Below are 20,383 nucleotides of genomic sequence, written 5' to 3' on the forward strand. Positions count from 1 at the left end.
TAGCACAGTCACACACGTGGCTGCGAAAGCACTAACGTAGTGGGCCGCACATTGGTGTCTGACGCATGGCGTCACCACAACCCACAAGACAGGGTGTATTCATATTACTCGGGAGCGCATGACCTCCATGTGCGTTTGGATCGCATTATGGTGTCAAATGACCTGCTCTCGAGCGTGTCTGGTTCCTATTACATGGGGCGGACACACTCAGATCACAATCCTCATATGGTAGAATTGCAATGGGAGGCCACCGTGCCACCGATACCTACGTGGCGACTTCAGCCGGACGTCTTACTTGATGCGCCTTTCCGAGATCTATTGGCCACAACCGTGGCACAATATTTTGAGGAAAATGCGTCGCCCCTGCTTGAGTGGGATGCCCTTAAGGTTGTAGTGCGGGGAAATTGTCTGGGTGCACAGGCGGGAATTAGGGTACAGCTAGAAAAATAACTCACCACCTTGGAGAGGAGGCTGGCGACCGAGGAGCAGGTTGCACTGGGGGGATCCCGGTGCCGGCTTGATAGCAATAGGGAGGAACATGCCAGATTACTCGAACGGCTATGCTGTCTCAATTACGCTGCCCATTCGGTGCGAACACACCATATGGGGTACAAGGCTGGGAAATTGCTCATATGGCTTGTTCGCCAAGATGAAACACAATCTCCAGTTACCTCTATACGTACGGCGGTCAGAGACCTAGTTTACATGCAGCGGGACATACACGACGCGTTTGTGGCTCATTACCAGGTATTATACGTGTCTCGCGCACGGGGCACGATCCTGGAACTACAACTTTATTTAGATGGGATGGAACTGCCGAACCCTACACGCACACAACGGGACAAATTAAATATTCCTCTTCTAGCGGAGGAAATACGGGACAGCATATTCTCATTGGCAAATGGGAAATCGCCGGGACCGGACGGCCTGCCGACTGAATTCTATAAAGCTTACGCGCATATATTGGTGTCAAGGCTGCTACAGGTGTACGTGCTGGCGATAGAGGAATCCACACTTACTGATTCGCAAAATGAGGCCCTGCTAGTGTCCCTCCTCAAGCCTGACAAAAATCCTGAATCACTCGGCTCCTACGTCCACTAGGACTCCTTAATACTGACTACAAAATATTTGCTTCCCTACTTGCTAAGCGTCTCTCACCCATGGTGAAGACATTGGTGCACCCAGACGGAACGATTTTGTACCCACTAGGAATACCTCGCTCAATCTCCGCAGATTTTTTAAAATACAGCAGTATGCAACACTTAGTTGGCCCCGCTCCGGGTCCCTGGTACTGGACCTGGAGAAGGACTTTGATTCTCTGGAGTGGCCCTACCTGGTGGCGGTGCCTGCGCAAGTATGAGCTGGGTGCTGCCTTTTTCAATATGGTCCAGTTGCTGTATCAGCGCCCTACAGTTCGCGTCCGCACCGGCAGGCTTGTGTCAGCCCCCATTAGAGTGAGAAGAGGAACCCGCCAGGGTTGTCCGTTGTCCCCGCTCCTTTTCTCTTTTGCCATGGAGCCAGTTGCGATCCTACTCCGCAGTAGTGGTGAAGAATGGGGCATACAATTGGGGGATGGGACTCACGCCGTGTCTCTCTATGCCGTCGACTTACTGCTCTATGTGCGTGATGTCACAGCCATAACTACATCTATAGCGGAGGTGCTGAGGATGTTTGAAGAAATGTCGGGCCTGCGGGTCAATTGGGCCAAGTCCAGAGTGTACCCCTTTAACGCGGACACAGCAGAAACCGATGTATTCATTAATGGTTCAAGGCTCCCGTGGTACTCCACCACCTTTCGTTATCTGGGAACCCACATCTATCGGACTCCAGATGATCTGTTGGAGGGAAATTTGATTAGGGCAATTTCGGCAATACGGGCCTCGGTGCATTTCTGGAAGTCACTGCCGTTAAATGTCATGAGCCGAGTTACCCTGCTCAAAATGATTGTCCTACCAAAGTTACTGTACTATTTCTCTAACCTCCCAGTTTATGTCCCTACCAGGCTTTTCCGTGAACTGGACCGTTTGTCCCAAGACCTTATTTGGAACAAAGGCAGACCCAGAGTTGCGTTGTGGAAGCTGTATGCTCCCACCTCCCAGGGAGGGCTAGCTGTTCCCAATCTGGAACTGTACTACATAGTAGCTCAGCTGCAGTGGGTGATGAGGTGGCTCAATGGCACTGCTCTGGATGATACAGCAACCTTGCAGCAACCGTGGACTCACGCTCAATTATCTCACCTATTCCATCCAGCTGCCAGGTCCCCTCGTCCACTCCAACTGCATCTGGGTCTAGCACATAGATGTTACAAGAGGAGCTTATATCTTACTTGTGAGACGTTCCCATATGGCCCGATATTACCGCTCTTGGGGACGCCCCGAGGGAACACGGGTACTTCCGAAGTCGTTCTTAGGCACTGGCACGCAGTGGGTATAGAAACTCTGGGTGACTTTTACAGAGACGGCGCCCTCTTAACGTTCGAGGCACTAGCGGAGGACACTGACTTACCTGCTGGGCAATTTCTCCTACATGCCTCTCTTATACGAGCCCTTTCGGCAATCTTGGGTGATTTGACGACTGAGCCACCGACACACCTGCTGCTGCAGTATCTACACGTAATGGGGGCAGGATCACACATAGTGCACTGGCTGGTGACGGCCTTGCTCACACACACGCTGAAACCAATGTTGGTGCTCCGTGCCCGCTGGGAAGCTGATGGAGGCCGACCCAGGACAGACAAGGAATGGGCAACCATCTTAGCTGGTGCTACTTATATACCAAGAAGCTCTAAATTCAGGCTAATACAGACTTTCATAATACAAAGGGCGTATCTTTCTCCTGACAAAATAAACACATATTTTAATATTGCTACATCTGAATGTCCTCGTTGTCAGCAGCTCGACGCAGATCTGCTCCACATGCTGTGGTCCTGCGCCTTCCTCCACCGTTACTGGCGAGACGTTGCTGCAGCATTGGCGACCTGCACCGACACGTCCTTGCCGCCCACGTGGGAGATTTGCAGTCTAGGGGTCTATGTTAGGTCCAAGAAAAACAGAGTTACTTCACGGTTCAGAGACTTAGGACTAATAGTTGCCAAACGCTTGATAACAAAGCGGTGGAGGCTGGCAGGCCCCCCAGAGAGAATCAGTTGGACGGGCTCACTTAATATATGGGCGCAGGCGGACAGCACAGCATTGCATAGGGAGCAAACGGTGGGGCTCCGCAGATACCCTATAGCGCAACACTGGGACACCATACTTACAGCATTCCGCAATGGAACCACAGGGGAAGGCGTAGGCACCCAACCAGCAGTCACATAATACACCTGCTGCAGGCCTCGGGAGGCGGGGTGCTAGATGGATGGCAGCGGACGGACACACCCCATTGAATCTCACCTCGTACAGTAGGTCTGCTGCAACAAACCCCTGCCCCCTTCTGTCCCGGCACCCCACTCTTGACATCGGCCCCCAACACTCACACGAGTCCGAGCTTCACCCTAGTATATTAGCATTTTGTGACTAATACACTACACAGACCCACACCCAGTCCTGTAAAGGGTATTCCGATTGAAATTTTTTATGTTTTTTTTCTTGATGGCAGCTCTTTCAATATGTTGTTTGATATGGTTATAATAATATTGTATACTTTATTGGTTTGTGTAAGTATCTCCGTATTCCTTTTACTTTGGGACACATCCACTCATCGGCCCAGTGCGTTGGCCACATGAGCCTATCTTTATCATTTGCTAATGTTTAGGTAGTTCTTCCATAATGACTTCAAGGATACCAACAATGCTGTCAAAAGATATTGGAGACTCCCTCTTCCCTCTTTTGTCAAATCCTTTCTTCAACGTCGATTAGACACTGTGGGACGGTGCGGAGGATGGGTAACCGCACAGATGTTGTAAGAAGCGACCTATTAGTAGCACACTGATGTGCGAACACACATTGAAAAACTTTCTTCTATATTATTGACGATTTATGATAGTACTGTCGAGATATTGTAATGTACTACTGGTACAATGTTGCTGACATATCTGTCTTGCCATGTGTTATATGAAAATGGACAAATATGGGACAAAAAAAAAGAAAAACCAATAAAGATATAAAAAAAAAAAAATGACAGAGCCTAAATGGGCAGGCACAGCCTTTTATGGTACCCAGGGTCAGATCTTTGAAGCCTCCAGATGCCATGGAACAGAGTCCAAAGGCCGCTCCTTTGAAGATCTGGCATCAAGGGTGTAGAACAATCTCCCTCACCATTGGAAACAAACCCAGTTTCTGTCAGACGACTGCAAATATGATTCCAAGTCTAGGGTAACCACCTCACTCTAGGTCATTATGGACTCTGTGTCCAATCCTGTACTTTTCACCAACAAACCACTGATCTCAGGAGTGTCAGTTTAATTAGTTCAATGGAAGTAAAAAAAGAATAGAACACCCAGAATGCATTACATTATCAGACATGTATAGGACTGGAAACAGCACCTTCATGGAAAGCTTCATGCTGATCCATAAAGCCAGAACAAGAAACAAGGGCGGGTCCCAAAAGCACAATTTTCCATGGCAATTCCCATAGAAAACTTTGCTCTTCAATACAGAAAAAACAGCTGAACGGAATTATACCATATTTGAGAAAGCGTGCCTTTTGGGATTTGGTGTAAATCCATTCAGCTGTGGGGGGCGCTAGGTGGCACACACGCAAGATGGCCGCACTATCGTGAAGCTCCTGAAGCCTGGCATTCAAATCCTTTATTTATCCTGCTCAAAGGCGCTGTCGACTGCCCAAATCGTCACCCAGCGCAGCTCTGAGTCTGCTTTGCCTTCGGGGGGGGATTCAGCCTGATCGCGCCGACCGCGCACCTGCTGCAGAGCCAACGATCTGTGGCCGGGGGCCTGGCAGTGAAGCGTGGAGCGCCAGAATGGCAGACGGCGGCATGCGAGTCCGAGGCTTCCCACGTGGCGTTTGGGCCCGTAGGCGTGCAACTGCAGGGAACCGCTGCGGACCTGGTGAGAGAGGGGACGCCGCCCACTGAAGCCGAGCCTGGCGTCAAGCTCACAGAACACTCGCCGTGCTGACACCCTCGGGGGCTCGCTGCATCAGCCCCGACAGGAGTGAAGCGGTAGGTGGCGCGCCGCGCTGGGGCCCATAGAACTGACACCCTGGGCTCCTCTGCTGCGGCAGTTATATAGCACCAGCCATCCCCAACATAATCCTGCAGAGCCCTGGACCCATCGTAATCACTGGCACATCCCCCTGCGGACGGTGTACCTGCCGTCCAGTGCTGATTCTGATTAGCGTCCTGATGTTGCCATCAGTGAGGCGTGTGGTCAGCTTGTTCTCCCCGCTATCGTTGTGCCTCAGGAAGAAGAAGCAGCCCGATCGGGCTATCTACGCACCTGCCACAGAGCCCTTCCTCCTTGGTTGCAGGATCAGGCGAAGGGGCGTGGAGCGCTGGAGCAGCAGACGGTGGCACGCAGGACCGAGGCTTCGCGTGCGGCGGTTAGGCCTTATGGCGCGCGACTGAGGAGAACTGCTACTGGCCGTGTGTGTGAGCTGCCATCTGAAACTGCACTTCGTGTTGGGATTGCAGGACACTCCCGATGCCGACACCACCTGGGGCCGGTTGCACTGCATCCCGGTGGTGGTGGAAGTAATAGGAGGCATTGGGGCCCCACAGAACTGTAACTTGGGCTCCACTGCTGTGGGTGTTCTAAAGTGTCCGCCTTCCCGATAATATCACCACGGGACCCAGTGCCTCTCCTACTTAGTGTCTCACTCCCCCGTAGGCCTTGTACCTGACATCCATGCTGCATCTAGTGATCGCACCCTGCCCCCGCCGTGTTGAGGAGCGCAGGTAATTGGGGTGCCTCGTGACTCTGCCGCACACTCTTTGCCCACCTGCCACTATACCTGCCTGGAACAAGTTCTGCAGCGCGCTGCTTTGGCCACTCTGTGCAGCCTCGGCAGGGGCCCTATCTCGTCCTGGCGGGCTCGGCCTCCTTATTTGACCGTGTGGTGGTGCGGGAGTAGCGTTCCCTCTCTCATGGCGCAGTGCTGACTGTATGGTGTGCGGCTCTTCATTAGGCCTGCGATTGGTCCTGCGAACATCCTACCTCCGTGCCATGGTGCAGGGGACTCCCTGGTCTTTCCTTATTGCCCGTGAGTCTCCACTACAGTGACCGCTCCGGTGACAGGACTATCTCCTCATCCCTCTGACGATCCATCACAGCCATAACACCAGAGGAGTTACATATGGCATATTGAGTGGCGGCTTCTGTGTTGAGTACTTCAGGTCCCTTGCTCCTCAGCAGTGCGCACCTGCATATAGGCACTGTGGTATGTCGGCATGTGAGTAGGGACAGCTGTTGATCCCGGTGGGCGGCCATTTGTCTGTACCCAAGCACATGGAGTGTGGGAAGAAATGCTAAAAGCTGTACAACATTATCCTGCCACCGCCCCCACTAGCCGCTACCACAGCCGTATCAAAAGCTGCCTCCTCTGATTTGAGTGCGCGAATAAGAGTAAGATTTGCCCGCCGGTGGTCACTGAGCACGTGTCAACCAGCCTAAGCTTCACTTTGAAGCCAAGACAAGTACCCGTGTCCCTCCGGACGAACAAGACTCGGATAAAGGGAACGGCGCCCAGGTGAGCTCGGCCGCACAGGACGCTGACAAGCAAAGCATCCTTCAGGAGGTTAGGCAGGGCTTTGCCACTATCGCTGACAAAGTGGACAGAATGTCCACGTGCATGGATGCCATCGCTCATAAGCTCGAGGGCCATGAGGACCGCATAAAGGAAGCGGAATGCCGCATATCTGACACGGAGGACACAACATCACAGGTCACAACACAAATCGCCCAAATGGATAAGCTCTTGAAAATGATTGCAGCCAAGAATGAGGATTTAGAGGCGCGCATTAGGCGCAATAATATCCGCATCCTTGGGATTCCAGAAATGACCAATACAGGGAAGATGGAGGAGTACGTTGAGAAGTTACTGCTGGCGTCCGTCGGCGCAGACTCTTTCTCAAACCAGTTCATAGTAGAGCGTGCACATCGTACCCTGGGACCACGACCACTGCCAGGCAGCATGCCTCACCCTATCATCGCAAGGCTGTTGAATTATAGGGACCGGGACATTGCGCTCCGTGTGGGGAGAAGTAAACAACAACTATCCTATGATGGTAACACGTTCTCAATCTATCCTGACTTTACTTCCACGGTACAGGAAGAGAGGCGCAAATTCACAGAAGTTAAAAATAAGATGCGATTGTCCCAAATCGATTATGCGCTGCTGTACCCTGCGCGCCTCAGGGTCACTCACCAAGGCAAACAACGTTTTTTCACGAAACCACAACAGGTGGATGAGTTCTTAAAACATTTGCAGCGTGTGGGTCGTGCCTCTGGATCTTGCACGGCATCCCAACAATCCACGTCATTGTATGCAGAAGATGAGTTATAATGACTGCTACACAGACATTCATTACCGCCTTACGGGCTGAGACGTGCCGGAGCGTCCAGTTGCAGGCTGGATCTGCCTGCCATGGTACACTCCTTGTTCAGCGGGTAGACGCCAGACGCCAGACGCCACATTGAGTCTACTTCTAATGTCACGCCAGGCACCCTCTCCCTCATTGAGTTCACCCATTTCATCTATCATGGACTCTGAGGGCGAGGTGCACTTGTGCTGGCACCTAGGGGTTTCCCCCAGCGGGCATTCCCCCAATGTTGATAGCTGCATATTTCTTGCAGCCTATATTTTGTTATTGTTTGGGGCAAGGGTGGGAGGGCGGGTGTACGTTTTCGGGCAAGTTGGGGCTGCTTCAGTGGGTGGGGGTGGGGGTACGGGGGATTGTTTGAGGTTTAGCATGTCAGTAGCAGAGCGGGATCTCTTAGTTCATGGATTAGTACTCATGATGCACCTTTTTGTGCGACCTTTATGTCCATAGATACACCCTTCCTGAACAAATGTCGCACACACCCCCTCTTGGGAAAGTGAACATCATCACCTGGAACGTCAGAGGGTTGCGTGATCCTCGAAAGAGGAGCCAAATTTTAGCCTATTTAGATAGGCACCAAATTAATATAGCGTTCCTCCAGGAAACACATAGTAATCCTCAGCACACTAACAACTTTGCGCAGAAATGGGTTGACCATAGAATTTTCTCATCCTATTCCTCATATGCCAGGGGTACAGCAATTATTATTAAAAAATGCACGCCCTTTGCATTGATAGGAGCGCTCAGTGACCCTGACGGGAGGTATTGTCTTGCATGGGGGCGTTTGGGGACAGACTCCGTGACTTTAGCATGTTGCTAACACGGACACTCCAGAATTCTTCTCAACCCTGTGGGGCAGGATCTTGGAAGTCGGATCCACCCACGTAATCTGGGGAGGGGATTTTAATACAGTACATGACCCTTCCATAGACCGATCTAACCCTAGTCCACATCATTACACAAAGTCCTGTGTGACTCTGCAGGGTATACTGGCATCGTGCTCCCTAACAGATACCTGGAGACATACGCACCAGCTTAAATGCGAAGGCACACACTTTACTACCCAGGCCGCCTCATGGGCACGCCTGGACTATCTGCTGCTTTCTAGGGGACCTGTGCCTGCCATAGTCAGTTTCACACACCTCGCACGCACGTACTCGGATCACTCCACAGTCTTGCTGACTCTGAGCCCGACAGGGTATTGTACTCCGCGCTATAGATGGAGATTGCAGCCCACTGCACTTTTGGATACGGTCTTTCAGAGGGAGCTGGAGGATGAAATACGGGATTTCTTTAGTAGAAACAAGGATTCTGTGGAAGAAGTAGGAACTATATGGGAAGCCTTTAAAGTTACTATTCGTGGCCTTTGTATATCCAAGAGTGCAGGTGTACTACGGACATACAGAACACACTGAATAAGCTAGAGTCGGAGCTGAGGGCATTGGAGTCACAGCTTTCCACTAATCCTACTGCGACCCTAATGCGCAAGTTCCGTGATACACTGATTGAATACATATATACGGCCGGGCGCGAAGCTAAATTCAGGGGCAAGTATTGGGTAGCCAGGAGGTATGGGGAAGGTGAGCGCCCTGGGAAAGCGCTAGCGGAAACAATACGTAAACCACGTTTCTCCGGCTATATTCTATAAATTCAAGGGCCTGATGGGACGCTCAATCATGACACGGCAGACATTCTCGATATATTCACCGAGCACTACTCCTCGCTTTACACATCCACCAGAGCTGACCCATTCAATTGGAGTGAGTATATCAGTGATGTAGCTTTAGGCTGGTTAGGCGATACGCAACGCAAATTTTTATGTGCCCCCTTAGAATTAGACGAGGTACGGGAGGCAATAATGCACACACAGTCAGGGAAAAGCGGCGGGAATGGATGGCATACCCATTGAATTTTACAAAACTTACATAGATCTAATGGCCCCCATATTGCGCGAAGTGTATGAAGACGCTCTTGAATCTAAAATACTCCCACCCTCGATGAGGGAAGCCTTGGTGATGTCTCTACTCAAACCGTGTAAATCTCCGATTAGTTGTGACTCATACCGTCCGCTCTCTTTGATTAACTGTGGCACCAAGATTCCTGCTAGGCTCATTGCTAACCTGCTCAGTTTACTTATGGAAAAGTTAGTCCTTCCCGAACTCTTTTCACGATTCTTCACAACGTAGCACCAGAGCTCCCCTTGGCTGTGGTATTTCTCGATGCCACTAAGGCATTCGACTCGGTCGAATGGGATTACATCTTCACTGTTATGCGCTGCATGGGCTTCCCTCCTCTTTTTTTATCCTGGATACAGCTTCTATACCACCGGCCGATGGCCACAGTTCTCATAAATGGGCACAGAGCTCCTGCCTTTGAGATTTCAAGGGGGACGAAACAAGGCTGCCCGCTATCGCCTCTACTCTTCGCCCTTGCGGTGGAGCCATTGGCGGCAAAACTCCATCAACATCACCAACACAGGGCACTCCGATGCAATCCGCGTAAGATTTTGGTGTCACTCTATGCTGACGATATCATCTTGTATGTCAGACACTCTCAGGAGAATTTAAACCCCATTTTACGTGAATTTATAAGTTTCGGGCACCTCTCCGGGATAAATATCAATTGGCAGAAATCCAGTCTCTTCACGCTAACTTCATCGACATCTAAATTTCCCCTAGTTTTCCATTTAGAATCTAAAATATTTGGGTATTCACATCTCCTGCGATAGGGAAGAACTGATGCGCTTAAATTACGGTACATCCATTTAACGAATAAAGGAATGCGTCACTCGATAGATCGCTCTACCGCTGTCTCTGGCGGGGCAAGCGTCACTAATAAAAATGGTTATCCTACCGCGGCTCCTTTACCTCTTTCTCAATATTCAAGTGCTACGGTCTGAAATGATCCGACTGGTGTGGGGGGGGGGTAAGCAGTCGCGGGTAAGCTGGAGCATTCTCACTAGGCCCTACGCACAGGGCGGTTTTGATATTCCAGATATGGAACTATACTATTTTAGTGCACAGGCGCACTATGTTTATTTTTGGATACATCCTCCCCGTTACATGCCACAAGTAGTGGCAGAACACTGGCTGACCGATCCCATACCCATTGCAGGTGCGCTTCACAACGACATACAACCTCGTGAGAAGACACCTACTACGCTCACATGCTTGATAATGGCGTGGACTCGTATAAAGGCCATCATGCAAACTCCCATGTTATACTCATCGACGCTCCCCCTCGTATATCACCCTAAAATGCCGCTGTTACAGGAGATAGCCTTTCGTCAGCTCCTAGACCGTGTTTACATTAATACATGGGGGGACTTATATCAGGAGGGCAGATTTCGTAATGCGGACACCTTCTTCCAAACACATCAGCCAACCCCCCTGGACACTTTCTTATACATACGTCTTAGGCAGGGTATGCGCTCTATCACCCCAGAATTCCCGCAGGAACCTCCTTGCCTTCTACTGCTCCACGTGCCACTCAGCACGCCCTCCCCGAAGCGTCTTGTTTCTACGATATAACATACCACATACACACAATGTTGGAGGACTCCCTGTCCTGCGCGAGCACAATGGGACTCTGAACTCGGTATTGAATTATCCGATGATCAATGGGGTTATTGCTGTTTGCAGACTGAACAAATCTCCGCTAGCAGCAGGCTGTGTGTTACACACTTCAAATTTCTACAACGCACGTAATATACCCCCGCTAGAATGCACAAATACAAGCTCAGGGACTCGGATTGCTGTGATAGGTGCGGCTGCCCAAACGCAGATTTTCTACAACTGGCTTGGGACTGCCCGGGGGTACATGAGTACTGGGGTCAAGTTCTGGATGCCTTAGAGCAGATGACCACACTAACTATAATGAAAACCCCCTCTCCTCGCTTTCTTCGGCTACACCAAACACATCCTTAAAGCACAAAGTAAATACATCTCCCTGTGCCTGCTGTTGGCCAAGAGAAGAGTAGCATGTCGGTGGGGTAGGGGGCAGGCACCTAAGTTTAAAGATTGGCTGACGGACTTAGTTTACTGCCAGGAAAAAAGTTCTCATTATGCAGAATTAATCCCTAGTTCATCACGTCCTACAGACATCTGGGGCTCTCTAAAGGGCTACTTGATCACACATCCAGGGGTAAATCCACCCGTTGATACTTCATCTACTACGACCCCACCAAATGGTCCGCGAGTAGGTAACGGCTCACACTTCGCCTAAGCAACTATGCTTCCGATACAGATTGTTACGCTCAACGGTTGGTCATCCTACTGCTCTGCTCACTGACAAGTAGCTATCCGATCAGAAGTTTCCGCTCTGTATTCAAGCGTTCATTACCTTGCCTCTATCTTCACCATTGTCTGTTCCGCGCCATATGACATGTTGATTGTGACTGCTAGCTATATCTGTACTTAGGTAAGGCGCACAAATTAGTCTTTTCAGGCCCTACTGTATTGTTACATAGTATGTATATTGATGGACTTTTTCAATGTTTATACGCACTGCACAGCTTATATATGCTATACTAGCTCTGAGTACCTATTGACATGCTTTGGTTTTGTAATGTAAGACACAAAAAATCTTGAAAATAAAGTTAAAACAAAAAAAAATCCATTCAGCTGTTTTCAAGAAATTAGAGGGTATTGGTTGGGCATGAAAATTTTAGGTATATATGAACCATTGGTCCTGAGGTACCAAATATTAAGAAAATAGCAACTTCTAATTGGTCTAGGCTGCTTTATCTCCCATGAGCCATTTCGGTCCAATGGGAACAGCCCTGGTTCCACAGGACCAGACCAATCTGATTAGCTGGCCGCAATACTAACCAAAATGTTGTGGCCACCATTACAGGACTCATGTACTTGGTACCCAAGTTGGGAATTTATAGAAACAATGCACATAATAGAGCAGGGTGAGCAGACACGGACAATCAGACCCATGAGCGGGATCCGTTGGGGTCTCTTTCAGTAATTCTTTTAAATTAGCCGTTTTATTTGGCAGTACTACCACGGGACACAACGCTGACTTCCGTTTTGAGCCGCAGAACTCCCTTGGTATTCGGATACTGCTGGAGGGCAGTGTACTGAAAATAATAACAAAAACAGCAGTGCGCAGCTGCGGTCAACCCAGTGCACACAACCAAAGGCCTTGTCCAACTGTGTGTGACCACTACCCTAGGGGGAGTTGGGCACAAGGCCTGGCACAAGTTATATTTAGCTCACTGAACTGGTAAATTCTAGTCCTTTTTCGATTCATTTTACCTACTGGCAGTTGCCAGTAGGTAGTTATAGTTAGGACCTAGTTTCCATAGGAAAAGCGTTTTTTTGTTTTGCTAATAACTTTGGAGCCGTTTGATGAATCTATACAAAATTTTAAAAACGAGTTTGCTAGTCATCATCATCATATTGCTTTATTTCGGCCAAACAGTCCTAATAGTACAGTACAGCAATGTCAAACATGCATACAGATAGCTCAGTTAAAATAATAAAATAAATACAACTTCTTATAAAAATAGATATAAAATACAAGGTACAAAGTCAGCACCTAGAAAATAGCTAGACATGTGAAAGTGCACAATGCTTGGCAGAAAACATATCATATCCACAGGACAGAGTACACATTCAGGTTTACCAGGATGTAACTGCTAATCAATTGTAAACATTAGTTCCTGAGTCTTGGGCTAGAATATAGCTAGATAAGCAAAAGTGCATAATGCCTGGCATAAAACATTTAATTAACTGTAGGACAGAGCACACATTTGAGTTTACCAGAAAATAGATGCTAATCAATTGTAAACATTGACTCATGACCCTTGGCATTTGACCTCTCGCCTCAGGGTCCAGCCTTTAATACATCAGCACGAAAGGACCAGGCCCACTTTAAATATCTGGTAAGGGCAAACAAAATGACTTCTGTCGTATCACTTTTCATTATGCGTGCAGCTACTTTGCATTGATTGACTCGCAGATTTCGATAGAGGGAGAGGATCCACTTGGCTAAGGGGCTTTGTACTTTCGACAGAACAATAGAAAGTGAACCTCAAATTAAGCAGTGTTTGGGCAGTAAGGGCAACTCTCGAGTCCTTGCCCAAGAAGTTCCCACTTTATAGTAAAGGACCTCAATGGCAGTTTGTCACTTCGAACGTGTATGTACAAGGATTTAGCCTCAGCTGGTGTAACCCTATCAAGGCATGTTTGAAAGTATGGAATGGGCTTGTGGCTCAAGAATTTGTCTACCAGCCCTTGAGACCTCGTATGACACCACACCCTCTCCAGGACATAGTCCCAGAAGAGCCTATTTATTTGTCTGCCTGAGTTTCTGTAAAGCGTGAAAGGGTCTTCCCATATGCTCATTAGATTTAGATTGTTTCACAAGGATCTTACAGCACTCAAGCAAAGTGTAATGCAATTCTGGTCTAAGGTAATGAGTTCCTGCAATGCTGCTCAACACCACACAACTACAGCCCTAACCGCTGAAAGTAATTGCACTGAAGTTTGAAGAAAGCTAGATCTTTGCCCAGAAAGATTGCCTTTTGTAATTTGGTGTAAATCTGTTCAGTAGTTTCGGAGTTATTAAACTAAAAAGATTTATGAATTGAGATTCACTGCAGAGGCTACGCGGATCCACGCAACAACAGCAATGCCGTGATAGGCTGGCCAAGATCCTGAGAGGAAAACTGAAGATGCCATTTTCTGCATCGGCACTCGGCTCCTCATGAGCAAGAAACTGTCCAAAAATATTTTTGGGAGCGAGCAATGGTCAGTGAATCCACCACAGTGCTTATCACGACCCTGTTTGTGTGCCGCTGTGGTTCAATGGATCCAGATCCCAATAACAAAAACACATACACCCACTCACAGATCCATATACCTACTCACACACTCCCTCAAACATTCACACACCCATACAGCCACTCACACCCCCATGCAGCCACCCGCACACCCACAGACCCACAAAAACACTGGCACACCATTCACAGACAAACAGCCACTCATCCACTCACACAACCACTTACATACCCACACACACAGCCACTCACACACCCCCACGCACAGCCACTCACACCCAGCCAGTCACACATTCACACACCCACTTACAGAGCCACAGAAAACACTCACACATTTACTCAAAGCCTCACAAAACCACTCACATATCCACTCAGATGCACACACCCACTCACACACTCACTTCCACACTCACATACCCACTCACACAACCATACAGCCAATCACACACCCACTCACAGACCCACAAAACCACTCACACACCCCCTCACAGACATACATAGGTACTAACACACCCATTCACACATACCCTCACAACCACTCACACACCTAATTATGCACCCATACAGCCACTCACACCCACTCAGACCCACAAATCCACTCACACACCCACCCACTCACAGACCAACACAGTCACTCACACACTCACTCACACACACACATGTCCACTTCCACACAACCACTTACAAACACCCATACAACTGCTCACAGACTGACACAGCCACTCACAGACCTCCATACATACCCACACAACCACTCATACACCCATACAGCCACTCACACACCTACTCAAAGACTCCCCAAACCACTAACACACCCCCTCACAGGCCCACACAGCCAATCACACAGCCCCACACAGGCAATAATTTACCTGCTCACATACCCACCCACACAACTACTCACACATCCACTCATGCACCCATACAGCCACATGTACACCCACTCACAGACCCACAAACCCACACAGCCATTCACCCTCCTACTCACACACCCACACAGCCAATCCCACACCTACACAGCCACTCAAACACCTACTCCCACAACCTTATAGCCACACACACACCTACACAGTCACTCACACATCCACACACAGGCAGTGATACACTTATAGAAATTGTAATAGCATATGTTTGTATTAAATGTGAGGGTGTTTTTGTACTAAATGTGTGCTTTTGGATGGGAACACATCTGCGGATCCATAAAATAAATGAAAAAAGAAAAATTTGGTGCACTGCATTTTTAGAAAGACTAACTAAGTTACCTTACCTTCATTTTTTTATTTTTTATTTTTAAAATATCAAATAAGAATAAATGTGTGAATCAAATGTATTTATAAACTTGCGAAAAGGTATATTAGTAAATTAAAGTTTTGGGTCGAATTGTAATACAATTTATATTTTTCGAAAACTGTGAAATTCACTAAAAAAACAAAGGTTACAGGGATGTTACAGTTAGGAAATAGCATTACCAAACGTAGAAATTCATTGGAAAAAACTAAAGTTACAGTGACATTATAGTTGGGAAATAGAATATCTATTGTCTGCCTCTCTATTAGTCCTTGGTTATCTACCTGCTTTCCAACACATCTATCTGTCTGTTTGTCTGTCTGTCTATCTGTCTATCTATCTGTCTATCTATCTATCTATCTATCTATCTATCTATCTATCTATCTATCTATCTATCTATCTATCTATCTATCTATCTATCTATCTATCTATCTGTCTATCTGTCTATCTATCTATCTATCTATCTATCTATCTATCTATCTATCTATCTATCTATCTATCTATCTATCTATCTGTCTATCTGTCTATCTGTCTATCTATCTATCTATCTATCTATCTATCTATCTATCTATCTATCTATCTATCTATAGAACATTTATATATCTGTGTGTGTGCATCTCAATGTATGAATCTCTATCTGTATAAAAAACATTTTATTTCTTTTGTCCATCTAACCATATAGGATTATTTATATCTAACTAGCTGTCTATCTACAAATCATTGATGTTTTTCTCTAAATTATGGCTTTATTTGAGCTAGTGGTTGTAGATCAGGCCAACAGCACTCATTTTGGGGATATTTACTCCTCACAATGTAACACAGAGCAAGAGAGAGAAAAACACAAACGTGGGAAAGAAGGAGGAACAGAAAGTCAGTAAAACAGCAAGAAAGAAAGCAAGAATTCAAAGGAACATTAAAAAGTGAGACAGAGAGGTAGGTAGTGTCTGGTGGTGGGTTCAAGGAGTATTTGGGGAATCAGGACTAGGTATTCACACTCTGACCTTTGATAGCACTGGCCTCAGGCTTTTAGGTAAAGTTCGGGCTTGGTACTTATTATTTTACAAACTAAGCACTGCTTCATGCCTCTCGCACTTCCTCGATGCTATCCTTCTAAGGGCCCGCCTCTTGCGGCACACCTCTTATCAGTTCTATCTTTCTTCATTTCCGGCCCTCTCCCATTCCCTCCTTTTTTATTTCCCTTGTTGCCAGTATTTCGCTCCTGCTTCTATATACCATCTTCTCTGCTATTATTTTACAGTATCTCCCTCAGTTCAATAATATTTGCCCAAATCTTACCCTCTCCTCTATTGCTTCCCGTTTCTTTTCTGCCTCTCCTTTATAACCCTTCCGCATTCTCTCATCTTGCAGTTGGCGTCTCCGTCCTCTATGACAGCCGCCCTGAGAGGGATATCCTGCTACTTGAAAGAGGTAAGATACAGATTATAAATGTGCATATTCCCTCCCATTAGGGCCCACCCTCCCTTTATTACCCCAGGTCTATCCTTAGGAAGGGACGAGTGGGGTGTGGAGAGGTAGAGTATATGTGTAAGAAATAAGCAATACCCTTCCACATCTGTTCATCTACCCCTGGCTCTGCTGGGACCTCAATTTGTGAACTGTGCTGAATCTTTTCCCATCCCTGTGACTTTCTAACCCTGACTCTGCCACTGATTCTTTGTGTGACCTGAAGCCTGTCCCTCCTTACCTTTCCATCTAATCATGGCACTGCTGCAGACTCTGTAGGTCCTCTTCCTCTCACTGTGTAACCGTGGTTCTGCTAATGAGTGAGACCTCAAACTGGCCTCTTACCCTAACTAGCTTTGCCACTTACTCTGCTGGAACTCAGACAGGCCCCTTCCCCTTAAAACATCAACATGTGATGGGTGTAATCTTGCAAAAGCCTCAGCCATTCGTTTGCATTCTGTTCAGCCACTTTGTGCCTGCTATGCTATTCGAGAAGATAACCAAACACAATTTAAATCAGTCTTGACCCTGCTCCAATAGAAACAATTCGGCCCAAACTGCCTTGACACATGACCCCTAGACAGTAACACTAGTAATCTAAATCTGGTTGAACCTTTTTGGGCCTAATCAGTTAGGTACAGCTTGGATGTTCTGTTCTGTTATGTGTATTTGCACTATCACAAGCGAGTGTATCCTGTCGCTGAGAAGGTGTGTATGTGCCTAGCCCTGCCTATGGTAGGTTGGTTAATTCAAAAGTCAGGTCTTCAGCTTCCTGCAGACTTCAAGAAGAGAAAAGGAGATCCTTTTGTACAGTGAGCACAGGACCCACATCTGGGTATACCTGTTGCACTTAAGATGCCACTTTAACAAACAAAAGGTCACTGATGAATGGTTGCAAAAGTCTAAGCTGATGGCAACCGCTTAATACTGATATGGATATTGTGCTCTCCAATCGCAAATAAAGCATGACCATATGGCCTACAGTTACGCTAAAATTATATTACGCATATACCTTACTGTGCTAAACTTTAATCCCAACTATTACCATAACTAACACAGCATGGGGTCTAACTATTATGTGGTACCTGGCTTGGTAGTGGACAAAGGCCCAGGCAAAGTGATTTACTGTCTCAACCCAGTTACTCATCTGGGCCACACTATGTGGACCTGATTGGTCAGCTTAGGAAGTGGCAGTACTGACACTGTCTTTTCTCCTTACAGCTGGAAAAGGCAGAGGAATGGGAGCTGGAGGAGCGGGGTCGCATCCTGCTATCACTTACCTACAGCTCGGCACGGGGTGGCCTAGTTGTGGGTATCGTGCGCTGTGCCCACCTGGCTGCCATGGATGTTAACGGATATTCTGATCCCTATGTCAAAACGTGAGTCAGGGTTGCAGGCATGCTGGGTGGAGAAAAAAAAGTAATTACTTCATATCTGAGATCTTCCCACAAAACTTATTACACAAGTTGTTTGTTGGAATGCAGAGGTAGAATCTATGACTTAATCACTTTTTCAAAAAAACATCTTCCACTATATAGAATCTATATGATGCATGCTTTCACTTACAGATACCAAAGAGATTTACCCATGATTTGTTAATTAATAAAACATTTTGAAAGGATAACATAAGGGATTGCTTGACTCAGAAGCAGGCTTCCTGCTTTTGCATTGTAATCATTTTAAGGTCCGGCTTGAGATAGCGTTGGCTGTTTCTCTGTGCTTTTTCTATCAATATCCAATACACAATAAGAGCCCCCTCAGCCAGCGGCGGTGTGTGCAGGTAAGCACAGTGGGATGGAGAGGGGCGGGGGGATGTCGACAGACGGAATAGGATTTATTTATTTAATTTTCCCTATTTCGTCGTCAGTCAAAATCCCACCAACCCACCCCACTTACCTGCACTGACCACCACTGCCTTCAGCCTTTGCTTGGTGCATCATTTATATGTTGATTACCCCACATTACGACCATTGGGTGTTGCAACTGTTGTTCATGACAAATGGAGTACTTCCTCTTGTTTGCTGTTGGTGCTGTTGGTAGAAACAAACCTAATCACTATCTTATGTTTTAAATCCTACCTTTGAGTTAACCTAGATCATCCACTTTTAATATGTAATGTCTATAAGTATGGATGATGTGTGACTCCTACACTTTATAACCCTCACTGTCTTTTGTAACATTTCCAGTACATTGATATGCACACCGGGATGAGTAGAGCTATAAAGGAATTACATACAAAATACATTATTAAGTGTCATTTAAATTGTGATTTGATTAATTACTCATGCACAGACATAAAGATGAAGTTTTTCAAGAAAACAACAGCCAACCTGGGCAACAATCTGGATCTAAAAGGATACAATGAGTCACTAAGAAATGTAATATCCAAAACAGAAGTGACTCAAAATAGATGGACTCACAAAAGTACAAAAATATATTTCCACTACAATGTTTTGGCTTTTATCCTTCCACTGTTTGCTCAGTGTTTCTTCATAGCTGACATTGCTGCATTTTCAAAAAGCATCATGAATGAAGATTCGATTTGGAATGTGGAATCAAAATACAGTCCTGAGATCTGCAGTAAGCAATTAGGTGGTGACGTCAGTGATGTTCAGTCCATTTAGATGCAATGATTTTGAAAGGTACATCCACATATTTTCCCTGGAGTCCAGTAGTTCTTCCTTTAAGGCATGTTCCACAGGGAAAATGTTCAAATCTGATAGCAAATGGTCCACAAGGTTCACGTGATTAGCTACAATGATTGCATCTTTTAGAATCACAGCAATGAACCCCTTCATGTGTTACAACTTCCTTGAGCTCAGCTCTCACAATAAGAGCTCGTAAATTAGGAGCTTGGCGATAAGCAATGAATGACAGTTTGGAAAAAACCTTTTATAATTTTTCACCCGTGGATAACAAGGGGGATTTATTTTCTTTGTATTATGTTTTCATAGTTAGGAACTGATGGATGACAGTCAACCACACTTAGGATTCTGTCACATTTGTTTCTGCTGTTGGTATTCCAATTAATTGCTTTCCTGGGTAAATGCATAGACTTGTCAGTTTGTTGCTGTATAATATGCAGAGGATATCCTTGTAGTTGAAATAATCTGAAAAGCTCCTAGCAAGCTCCTGAAGATGTTCTTTGCAAGTATCCCATTGCAGCAGATGCATCTTATTCCGAGTGCTTGCCTGTAGATGATGCTGAGTTTAGTCTGGTGTGGGTGACATGAAGTCCAGTTTAGATATACATGAGCATCTGTAGGTTTGTGGTAACGAGCAGTTACAGTTTTCTGTTAATAAATGGTGAGTAGCACATCCCAAAAAGGGAGATGGTGCTTCTCTTT

At 46.8% G+C, this 20,383-nt stretch overlaps 1 protein-coding gene across 1 annotated transcript in view; it reads left to right on the forward strand.

Annotated features, from left to right (window-relative positions):
- DOC2A (double C2 domain alpha) overlaps positions 1-20,383 on the forward strand; it is a 930,537-nt gene that overhangs the window by 623,763 nt on the left and 286,391 nt on the right. The window contains exons 7-8 of the mRNA XM_085618777.1: positions 16,941-17,000; positions 18,258-18,415. Coding sequence (XP_085474903.1) covers positions 16,941-17,000; positions 18,258-18,415 — 218 coding nt within the window. The remainder of the gene's footprint in view (positions 1-16,940; positions 17,001-18,257; positions 18,416-20,383) is intronic.

This window comes from Triturus cristatus, chromosome 7, assembly GCF_964204655.1.
Source record: "Triturus cristatus chromosome 7, aTriCri1.1, whole genome shotgun sequence".
Classification (NCBI taxonomy): Eukaryota; Metazoa; Chordata; class Amphibia; order Caudata; family Salamandridae; genus Triturus; species Triturus cristatus.